Source organism: Indicator indicator, chromosome 5, assembly GCF_027791375.1.
Source record: "Indicator indicator isolate 239-I01 chromosome 5, UM_Iind_1.1, whole genome shotgun sequence".
In the NCBI taxonomy this organism is placed as follows: Eukaryota; Metazoa; Chordata; class Aves; order Piciformes; family Indicatoridae; genus Indicator; species Indicator indicator.
Window position 1 is genome coordinate 31,150,733 of NC_072014.1, and position 12,170 is coordinate 31,162,902.

General features: G+C 40.2%; 1 protein-coding gene across 1 annotated transcript in view; it reads right to left on the reverse strand.

The window, feature by feature from the left end:
* The window catches only part of ADCY5 (adenylate cyclase 5), a 207,596-nt gene that overhangs the window by 26,552 nt on the left and 168,874 nt on the right, over window positions 1–12,170 (reverse strand). Inside the window, exon 9 of the mRNA XM_054380728.1 lies at window positions 1,187–1,209. Coding sequence (XP_054236703.1) covers window positions 1,187–1,209 — 23 coding nt within the window. The remainder of the gene's footprint in view (window positions 1–1,186; window positions 1,210–12,170) is intronic.

The window sequence follows — 12,170 nt, forward strand, 5'->3', positions numbered from 1 at the left end:
GACTCTGCCTAAACACCTTGTAGCACCAGCAAAACATCCTAGGGTGCAGAGAGCTAAACGTGTTAGCAAAATCAAGTTTGCAGTGAAGGACAAGGGAAGGAAAGAATGATTCAAACTTATCACCTCCCTTCACTTTTGGGGAGTTGCTCTCAGTGCTCAACCACCATAATGATAATTTTCTCAAGGCTGAATGCTTAGGGCCCACAGCAGCGTTCAGCTGTCCCACCTCACTCACAGAGGTCCACTTAGTTCTGACTGGCAGCCTGAGAAACATGATAAGGAGAAACAGCAACAATTTTAGGCATCAGTTTCCTCTGCCACTACTACCTGCTTTGCTCTGAGCAAGCTCACAATTAATGCCATTTGCTAGGATTGAAAGCATAATTATTTCAAACATCTGCAGTATAGGAAACGCTTCAGTTACGTCTAGCTGTAGAAGTTAAAATGAGAACACAATTGATGTTTTTTCCCTCAAAACCAAATTTTCAAACTGTTTGTTATATTGCTCTTTTAACCACTTTCTACGATCTATCTGAAAAAAAATGCTGCTCTAATGTGGCTGTATTTTGGAGCATGAAAGTTCAAATTTATTGTTTCAAATAAGCTACGATTTCTGAGTTATCTAGGTGAATCTGTGTTAGCAGGGGGATTGTACTGCATGATCTCTGGAGGTCTCTTCCAACCCCTACCATACTGTGAATTAATTTTTTTGTATAGAAGTAAGTAATATGCAATGGAGAGTAATACAAAATATATACAAATAAACTCAGAAAAGATAGATGTAATTCAATATGTACAGAATTGTTTTTTATCAGAGATGTTCAACACTTGGACATACTTTACAGGAATATTTTGTTCTTAGGATGTTTTCAAAGCAGCCAGTAGTGAAGAATACTGGGGGCAAGCTGAAGAGCAGCAAGCGTTTTAATTACAAAAAGCAAGTTAGAGCCACACAAATGAATAACTGTTTTGTGGTCAGTGGAAGTTCTGAACGCACATCAGTCAATGCTGTGTTTTCAACTGGCTGTCCCTCCATAAGAAACTTCTGAGGAGTCCAGGTTGCTACTCTTGGCTGCTGGGCATTAATTTTTGTCTTTCTTTCTTTCTTTCTTTCTTTTTTTAATATGAGAAAAAAAGTCCCAAATGTGCAAACATGACAGTATATGACAGAAGTAAATTTGCTTACTTGTCCTTGGGGTCCTCAAAACCCTGAAAGAAAGGAAAAGGACATAAAGGTTAGGAAACCAGGTTGACCTTGAGAACACAAAGTACTCTGAGAACAGCATTTTGCAGAGGAGTTTTCAGGGCACTCGTTTGTTAGGTGCCTTACCCACCCAGAGCATTGTTTTGTGCTGCTGTGTCATCAGGCAGACAGATCAGTTTTAGAAAGACAGACGTAAATGGATGGAACAGAAGGTAAGGAAAACGCTTCAGCTGACTGCTGGTCCGCTTCACCTCAGGTGTCTTGTGCAGTCACCATTACGCACGACACAATAGAAACACTGATATTGTAAATAAGGATGTATTTTATATAATGATAGAACTATAGGGGAGTTTGGGTTGGAAATGACCTTTAAAGGTCATCTAGTCCAACCCCCCTGCAATAAGCAGGGACATATTTAATTAGATCAGGGTTCTCAGAGCCCTTTCCAACCTGACCTGGAATGTTTCCAGGGATGGGGCATCTACATCATCTCTGGGAAACCTGTGTCACTGTTTCACCACCCTCACTGTAAGACAGTTCTTCCCTGTCTCTAGTCTAAATCTTCCCCCCTTTTAGTTTAAAACTATCATCCCTTGTCCTGTCACAACAGACCCTGATAGAAAGTCCCCACCTTTCTTATGGGCCCCTTGAAGTACTGAAAGGCCACAATTAAGGTCTCCCTGAAGCCTTCTCTTCTCCAGGCTGTACAACCCCAACTCTCAAAGCCTTTTTTCATAGGAGAGGCGCTCCACTACTCTGATAATTTAATTGAAACAAAACTCAGAATATGAAGAGTTCAACTATTGTATTCAAAAAGTTGCACCTCTTTGTGCCAGGGCTCAACTAAGGGAGGGAACTGGATGCATTTTGGTTTTCATCTCTTCAAGAGGAACCTCAAGGGGCTCTCCTTCCCTTCTCCCCTCACTGCATGCACACACAAAACACATTTTCTTGAATAAGATTTCAGGAATTATTTACAATATTTGTAAAGGCCAAAATGTTCACAATTCCATCAGGGTCACATAAACTGAGTATGTATTTATGGATCATCCGTGGTTTAAGTGGCTAGAAGGCCGCAGGAAAAAAATATGTACAGAGGCATAATTTTATATGTTTAGCATTAACATATATAATAGACCAAATTGCATCAAAATGGCCATTTTCCATGGGCTGAGATGGAATCTGCCCTCCAGCATCTTGGCTTAAATTTAACTGAAGTCAAGAAAACTTTTTATATTTGACAAGCAGGGTCAAATACTCAGAGGAAGAGTTTGTACCCTGTGTTTCAAAACATAACTCAAATGTAGCTGGGAGATAGGAAGAATTCCTTAAATTTCCCTCCCAGAGATCTCATGCCAGCACTGCTCAGAGCACATGAGGATACCGCAGCTGCTGGACCTGCAGGCTCTATACCAGCAGGGAGATGGCAAACTGAGATTCATCCTCGCTGTAAAAAAAGTAAAAAAAATCCTGCAAAAGTCTTCACACAGTCACCTTGTCCCACACCATCACAAACAAGAATGCTGACCAGACACTGAATAAGGTTTTGCCCCTGCAGCTAGTTAGCAATGTGGCAGTATGGTGAGAGGCAGAAGTAAAGCCAGCATAGACTCCCTCAGAACAGCATCAGCTTTGCAAGAGGGGAAAAAGTGGGTTTTGTCACTCAGCTCAACAGCCAGGACAGTGATTCACTGAAAGAGTGATTTCCATTTTTACATACTCCACTTCAGACTAAAACCACACTTCCAAATAGAAACTGCAACTCCAACATCCCCCATCAGAAGTTCAGATAAAAGTGCTCTCAGACCCATCTAACAACCAGCAGCAGATCCAGTGGGAAGAAGGAAATGGTCTTGTGGATTCCAAGTTAGCATGTCCAGTTATACAAGCCAAAATAAACATCTACTTTTGATTTCACATTAAAGAGTGATGAAGCAATCATTCGACTTTTTGTTGTGTGAGTTTTTGTGCTTGTGGTTCTTCTTTTTTTTTTTTCCTTTGCTTAATAATGTTGCAGTTGTCAGGAATATCTGACTGATTTATTTATTTATCTTCTAAGCAACGGTAAACACAGTGCCAAAACTGAAAGCTCACTGATTAATCATACAGACAAAACACTCACTAATTTGTCTGGTGTCATAGTCAGTTAGGCTGAAAAAAAAAAAATCAGCTGCACACAAATAACTACCAGAGAAGCGATAAGGCGAGGGAACTGATGAGAAAACAGACAGCACTTGTTTACTAGACAGACATCAAGCTCACATTTTCAAGCTCAGCCACATGGGAACTGGATGACTGGCTGCAGTGAGAGAGTCCCCATAACCCCTAAAATGGTCTGATTTTCACAGACAGCTGTGTTAATCATTCATCCCACTGAAACTACACTGAGATCTCATACTGCTGCCTTCTAGGTGCACCAGTGTGAGGCTGCAGACCACTTGGGTCAGGTTACCATAACACCTCAGAAAGTGTGTCCTCAAAAAAATTCCCCAATATTTCAAGCATGGAAAAGTATGCTGGAAAAGGCTGCATATTTAATTGGTTGATAATATGAGTGATCACTTGATCAATATGGAATTTGATTGTCCCCTGCTTCAATCCTGTGGCAAAACTGTTATAAGGAGTCTCTAAAATAATACAGAATCAGTTGATCTAGCTTTCAAACTTAAAAAACTACACTGTGCTTGAAACTCATGCTGGTAGCTCAAATTAAATAGGTGTTTCAAATTAAAAAATCATCAAAAGAGGCATATCCCAGGTAAAGTAAAAAAGGAAAATATTATCATATTTTCTTCTCTGTATCTTTATCTAACAAGGCTAAATATTCAAGAGTGACTTGAACTTTAATTAGGCAGAATCAGCTTAAAATTAAATGTAGTATGAACCTCTTTAAGTTAAGCAAACTAAATTATTCACTTCAAATATGCTTTCATACAGAAAACTCTTTAAACAGAATTGCCAAAACCAGAATTGTTATGGAGAAAGATCTGCAGGATAATTTTAGGAGAAAACCCTCAAACACAGCTTATTTAAAAAAATGGTCTTTTATTACAGGAGATCTTTCTTGTTTGCACTGAAAGACTTTGCCAAGACACAGAGCAAACACACCTCCAGGATCTCACTGCGACCAGAGATTTTCCTCCCTATCCATTAAAGCATCCATGTCTCAATCACACACCAAGAAGCCTTCTAAGTGGAGGAGATGATTGCACACACAAGGTTATGATGTTCACCCTATTTTGAGTTGGGAGGAACATTTCCCCTTGGGTTTTGGTTAATGTGTTTTCACCTCCTCCTACTTCAAGGGCATGCTTCATCCACTGAAAAATCTTCACTTAAATTATTTCCCTTCCTTTGCATGAGGCTTCGGCACTAATTACACATGGCTCTTGTTTCTTCTCCAGGAGAATTGCAATGGTTTGTGTTACACTCAGGGTGAACATGAACCACAACCAATCCTTCAGGAATAACACACTCTTGATCTAGTAGACAAACTCAAGCAGGAAGCAAAATAACAGGGGCTGCTGCAGCAAGTGGACCTATAAAGCATCCCTAATTTCACCTGTCTGTGCTCACTCCTGGAGGCTGGGTAGATGAGCTGGGTTTGTATTCAGGTACAGAGCAAGTTTCAAGCTGCACAAAGATGTCAGGGTTTGCATTCCTGCACACACACATATACAGAAATCCTCAGGAAAAGAAACAAACAAAAAAGCTGATAGAAATGAAGTGCCTATCATTTAGGAGAGGGTAGGAAGAGATACAGGCAGTTCCTGGAGATAAAAATATAAATCCCCTTGTAACTGCTTACAGATCTGTACCTGAATGAAGCAGCACAAGTGGCTTTCTAGGGTGCTATGAAGAAAAGGCTGGGAATTGTTAGCAGAACAAAAATGGCAAAAGTGGTAATGGCTACAAGAATCGGGCAGACAGAAGTTCATAGGAGTTCAAGAACAGCTTCATAATCATGATGATTAAGTAGCCTACATTAAGGCCAAAATTCCTTTTCTCTAGAAGGGAATATAAAACATGAGACTGGTCTTATCGCAGCGCAGTACTAATGGACTGCTGCATGTAGGACCTCATGCATTTTTTATTCAGCCTCATTTTAAATATCCCCAATACTGAAGTATTTCCCCTTCCCCCAGGAGGCTGCATTATTCTGCACCAGACTGCAAATGTAAAGGTAATACCATTTAATAATTGCCCTGAGACTAAACCAGTTTTCTCTCTGACTCCAGGAATATTAAGCCAAACTTAGCTGATCAGCTTCCTAAGAGGTACTAGTACCTACCAAAGCACAGTCCTGCTCTTTCCTCTTTTCTGCACAAGATTCTTTAAAACCCATATTTCTTTTAATGGCAGGTCAGGTGGCTCTGAATTTACAAGCACTTACTTTTAATGACTATCCTCAGTGGGAGTAGACATGTGCAGAAGGAAAAAAAGAGGAATATTATATTACTGCATCTGCCCCCAAGGCTTACTACTATTTTGCGGAGGATATTTTATGAATATCTATTGTGCTAAAAGCTCATATGACTGCCATCTCTCTGCTTGACTTCTAAATTAGCTAAGCCCTTTTCTTTGAAGATTAAAACTGATTCCCTAAATAGAATGATAAAGTGTTTGTCAAAGCCTTGACAAGCTGACTGCTATGTCATAATGCTTCAAATCAAGAACCATTAGAAATAATAATTCTAACTTTGAGAACATTAGCTGCTATTATTAACATATTGTAAATATGCAAAGAAAATTGGAATTGACTTTTAACTTTACATTTAGCTCCAAAAATCAGACTGTAGAGGGGCTGAAGAACTCTATGACCATCATAGTGGCAACCCGGCTGGGAAGCATAGATTTCACCCTAAAAACTTCACTAGCAACTGCACCAAAGATTGTAAGATCAAAAATGAGAGAGAAACTAATTTTTCTGACACTTTTTTTTTCTCTAGAACAAAGTTAAAATGAGACTCATATGGTGTTAAAGAAGAAATCAAAAGAACTTTAGACTTAAGGACAAAATGAGCTTTGCCAGAGGTCAGGACAACATGCAAAGCAAAGGTACTTCATAGAGACAGTGACCATGGAAAACAGTAGAGTGACAGGCTGAGAGCAGATGTAGTCAAAACCAAACCTGGTTTGGACCCCCTGCAAACCAAATTATTCATGTCTGTTTTCAACAGTGTTGTACATACCGCCTTTGTCCCTGTGGTTAGCAAGACAAGGCTACAAACATAGACACTGTCAGGTGTAAAAACAGGGACAAAACTGAAGGACTTCAAAGCACTCAAGCCAGAAATAGCACAATTTCTATACCAGAGTCCAGAAAGAACTGGCACAGAAAGGCCTGATAGGAAGGATATTTAACAAGCATCTAAGTGCAGAACAACAAACTGGCAGGAAACCAGTTTATGAAACAGATTACACGATGAGTGTGTCTGCTACAGCTGGAACACAGACTAATGAGCTCCGAAAAGGAAAGCTGAAGTGCTCCTTTTCTGCAGCCCAGCCTACTTGATAAATAGACTTTCATTCCACTGCACTGCTCACAGATGGCAAAACCCTCTATTTTGTTCTACTCAAAATGATTTTCTACACAGCCTTGGGCTAGTACACTGGACCTGGCCGAACGCCTGAATTCATTTGGCCTATCAGATTTTTGTCTAGAGAACATAACTTTTTGCTTTTGAAATAGGTCTTCTTCCCTTATTTTTAACTAACTTCTGAGTCTGAACTCACACCTCTGAGAAGTGCAGGTTGCTCACACTTCTCAGTTTTCTGTGAACTCTGAATCAAAATCTCTCCAGACCAAAGGTCATGTTTTCAAGCAAAATGGTACTTGGCTCTGCACCTCATTTGTGAACAGTTTCCAGAATTTGCAAAACAGAAAAAGACATAAAAATAGGTAGTCCTAGAACTGCTCTGAATTAGTTCCTGGCTCCCTAATCTCTGTCCTTTCATCTTTGCACTCCAAATGATGATAAACACAATATACTTCCACAGAAACTACTATCAAATAGCCTTCTAATGAGATGCAGACATATTGAATCTAAGCCTAACCATCCTTAATTGAAATTACCCACTGGCACTGGACAGAGCTTCTCACCCTCCCTGAAAACCAGACCCAAACCAAAGGATGCAGCAGACCTGCATCCTTTTGCCATTAAAGCTTACTGCCAGCTTTAGGAAGCTTTGGAAATCATCCTGTTAAGTGCCACAACTCCACCTCTGATGTCCACCTGTGCAACACTGCTACGAACATTAGAGAAAATGTTTCTGTGAATAAAAGAGAATTAGTACCTTTATTTCTGGAGGCTGAGTTTCACTCAGAAGCTAACCAACACTTTTGAATAGTGACTCGATCCAAACCACCTTTTCCTGTATGACTATGATTTACTCCAGAAAACGGTATTAAGTAGTGGAAAAAAATATCAGTGCAAGACTTCCAAGCAAAAAGTAAACTCTGCCTAAATTCCACAAAAGCAGCTGCAAATCATCTGTTGCATCTTGCTGACACTTATCCCTCTTTTAAAGAATTTAATCAAGGATGATCGCAAGCCCTGATCTATGAGAAGAAAAGTTAGGTTTGCAGATGAAAATACAAAATTTTATGAAGCTTCTGGCAATCTGAGCAATTTACAATGCTTTATATGGTTTCCAGTCGTTTATAGGAGATTACACAGAACATATGAATCAGGCAAATCCTCTTTTCAGAAGCACCAAAGCAATTATATAGCATAACTGCAGGATAGGATTCCTTCCCTTGTTTGTGAGTTATCTAAACCAAATTTGCTATATAAAACCAAGACTTGACTAACAATTTCCTTCCAGGTCTATAGCAACACAGGCAGATTACAGCAGAAAGCATCATTTGAGGGTTTCTCCCTGTTTGATGAGTTCAGGGGATTCTGCACACTACAACAGCAGCAAAAAAATAGTGAGTCAAATTCTCCTCCATTGGGTGCCCCTGCCCAGCTCCACTGAGATCAGTATTGCTGTTACCAGATTTAGCAGATGATTGCTGGAAAAGAGGATAATGGTGACCTTCAGACAAATGAAACTCTTAGGAGGCTGTACCTTTAGTGCCTCATTCATGGACTCAAGTTCTTTGATGGGGATTCACTGCTGACTGAGGAAAACTTGCCCTACTGAGTTTTATTTTAATTTTGTATACGTTACTGATGTTTGAGTGGTAAAGTTGGCACAGAACCAGCTACAGTGTCTGTTCCTCTGATGCACCTGTTCCTTAGTTTTGATTTTTGAGTAAGAAGAAAATCTATTATAAGGGCAACTTGGAGACACAAAGGGAGGAAGTAAGCCATATTTGCAAGGCAGCATGAAGAAAATTGTTTGATTTAGGACAGGGTGAATAGGACAATAAATTATATTTTATGGTTGAATGATCAAGCTTGTAGATGAGTGTTGTTTAGTCAAAAAGTAAACACAAAGCAATCAAATATCACGTAGAAGACTGTGCAGAGCTCTGAGCAGTGCTGAAAGAAAGCAGGCAGTGCCTACCTGAAAGAAATGCTTGTTCTGTATCGTATCCAGGATGCATTGTTATAGCCTTGCCTCATTTGCATGCACTATTTCCTACACAGGTATAAACCTTATGTGATTTTATTTCAGTTTCTACTTTGTAACTAACATTGATGTTATACCCAATTTCACTGCACATTAAATGCCTCATTAGCAAGACACATGAAAGAAGCATGGTCAGACTGAAATCAGTATTGCAGATCTTCAGGGTTTTATTTATCTGTTCCTAAATTTTCTCATGTTAAACCTTTCTAACAGCTGAAAAAATAAAAGGAAATCTGCCAGGCAACTACAATCAGGCTCAGCAATCTTGTTAGCCACTCTGCTCACATTTGATTAGAAGGACTCAGAGGTACAAGTTTCTAAACTATACCTTCCCCAAAGCATGTGATACAAGCTAAGCTGCTCAGTCATACTAGCCACTGTAAAATAAATAGGACAGCTGTATGGCAGCCTTAAGATCATAGAAACAGAGAATCACACAACAAGAGTTTGGAAGGGACCTCAAAGATCATCTGGTCCAACCTTTTCTGGCAAAAGCACAATCTAGACAAGATGGCCCAGCACTCCATCCAGTCCAATATTTGGGAACTCATCACTTCCCTGGAGAGACTATTCCAATGGCCGATTGTTCTCGTTGTGACAAATATTCCTCTTGAATCTAACTGGAATGTCCCCAGCAGTAACTTGTACCTATTATCCCCTGCCTTTTCCATGTGACTCCCTGTAAAAAGGGAGTCTCTGTATTTTTTTAGACATCCTTTAGATACTGGAAAAATATCCCACTGGATATGGTTTTCTACCTACAACCTTGGAAAGGCTGAGCAGAGTAAAAGATGCAAGACAATCATTTGCCACCTAGAATTACGCTGCAACTTTGGAAGGCATCAACAGTTGCCTTTTTATTGCTGTTTACAACAAGCCTCTTTCAGTTTATGTCAAATACAATCCCCAAACAGTTTTTAATAGCAGTTTTGTTTCACTGATGAAAACTTAGACTCAAGTAGTATTTCCAGAAGTCTAAAATCCATCAATATTTATAAAAGCACTTTGAAATCTATATTAGGAAAAGCAAAGTATTTCTTAGTGGTGTATAAATATTGTTATAGCTATAAATACATGAGTACTCTTCAATGCTTTCAAGTCTGTTTACTTTTGACCCTTTTGCAGTTAAAAACTGGACCAGAGAGGTGGTGTGGAAGACAAGACTGGTGTATGGAGACTTGTGGGAATGCTACTCCTTTGTGCACATCATGAGCAGTACAAAAGTCTGCATTTCCAGAGACACAGTCACTGGTCCTGGACTGACTGCCTTTGTTTAGGAAACGAGAAAACATGCTGTAAAACGCAATAAAAATGGAAAGCAGCTGTGCCGCTCTTTTGCCGTGCTCTGGCTCTTTTCATACTCTGTATACAGCCACAAAGCTGATCCTGTCCAGGCTTCTCTGATGGTTCAGGGAGTGTGAGGCAGCCCTGCACTCACTCCACACCAGCAGCATTGCCCTGTCCAACTCCATGGGCTCTGAGGGCTCTGGCAGAGGCTGCCAGCTCAGAGCAAAGCTCTTTGCCCTCTCCATTTGATCCTGATCTTCTGCTGCTGCTGCTGCAAATGTACCAATTTTTTAGGGCCCAACACTGACCTAGCAGTCCAACTCAGCAGTCCCCAGGATCAGCATTCTCTGGGCAGTGGCTTCACCAGCTAACGGATCAGGGTTACTGCTGTCTGCCCGGAGGCTCTTCACAGCAAGAAAGGCAACCACCAAACAACAGGAGGGGAAAAAGAAGGATAGGAGATGGTCTGGAAACCAGACTGGTGCATGAAGGAGATTGGAAGGGCTGTTGGGCAGGATGGGATAAGCTGGCACAGTTGCAATTCCAGCTGACTTGGACCCTAATTAGCTAGGGTAGGTCTAGAAAATAATTCCAGTTATCCAGAACAATTTAGATTTCTGCTGCATGGACATGGGTAAGATATTTTGTGTTATTTACATGTGTGTGCAAGCACCTGAATAAACTCCTGTGGGACAACTCAGCCTAGGAGCATCATGGAAAGTCAGCTGGATTCAGCAGAAGTTAAGCTCGAAGCCACAAGCTTGAGAGTGGCAGGGACCAAAGACTTCCCCACGCTGCTGGGTGGGCTGCCCTCCCACACAAACCACCAATGCACTTTCAGTGTGCCTAGATGTGGGAGTGTATTGAAATGCCACACCAAAAGAGGAGGGAGTTTGAAAAGGGATACATGGCTGCCTTTAATACTAATCTGCCTCATAAGAATAGAGACAGCTACCAGAGTCAGTATTCTAAGGAAAGGAAAATGGCCAAAATTATTCTGTTTTCTATTAAATGTAACAGTTCCCTCCCCAAAATGCAATTCAAGGAACTTGAATATTCTCTTTTGGGGAATAGTAAGTAGTGCCACAAAAGAGTTGTCTCCCTTTTTTTCTGGAAATACAGTTGTCTTCATAATGCAAAATATTCTGATCTTGTGACAAAAACCTGTTTTTATAACCATCCATATTACTCTCTATGCACAAATGTATTCATATCTACATATCAAGATAATCTAACTGCACAGCACTGCAACATTAAGTGGCTGCTGCCTGAGAACTATCCCACAATTACCCTTATAAACATCTGTTTTAAAATTGCAGAGCTAGGGAGCACCAGGTTTTAAAGAGAAAGGCAATGTTGCACTGCCTGCCTTCAGCATACTACTTAGAGTAATCCAACCTTACATGTTTGCAATCTTCAAGACAAAATACTACACGGAATTGCATGAAAGAAGCCCAAGGAAAAGGTGGCTGATGAGGAATAAAGAACGCATTTTCAGGACCTTGTGAAAGCTACACCATTTTACCAAGATCAATGACATGTCATCCCAGAGGAGCACTGAAAAAAGCCTTTGTAGTTCTGCTCCCCTTCTGCATTTTGCATTTCTAAGGAGGGTGTTTACAGGCAGTGTGCATGTGTGTGCAGTCAGCATGCACTGTGCATGAATTTCAGCACACAGCATCCATGCAACACAGTGTCAGATGTTGTACCACTGTGCAAAGCCGAGTGGTGCAAAAAAATGTATATTTAAATTAGAAGTTAACACAGAGAGAAAGAGTTGAGACAGGAGATGGAGAAATTGTTCCTATGATCTAATCAATAAAATATTAATCTAGCAGATATTAAAATGGTTTCGAGGCCATGGAGAGCAGCGTGGTTTCATTTTGACTAATGGGAAATACTATAAATAACAGATTTTTAAGAATAGTCCCGAAGAACAACAAGGAGTCTATCTGAAAATAATACATCTGAATCGGGTTTAAATTGGTTTGCAAGAAATATAGCCTGACGCATGCAACATCAACCTCTCAAAAAGAAGCTTAATACAAGAGGCTGTAGAGAAGCAGAATGAGTGGAAAAGATTTTCTGAGCTGCTGCA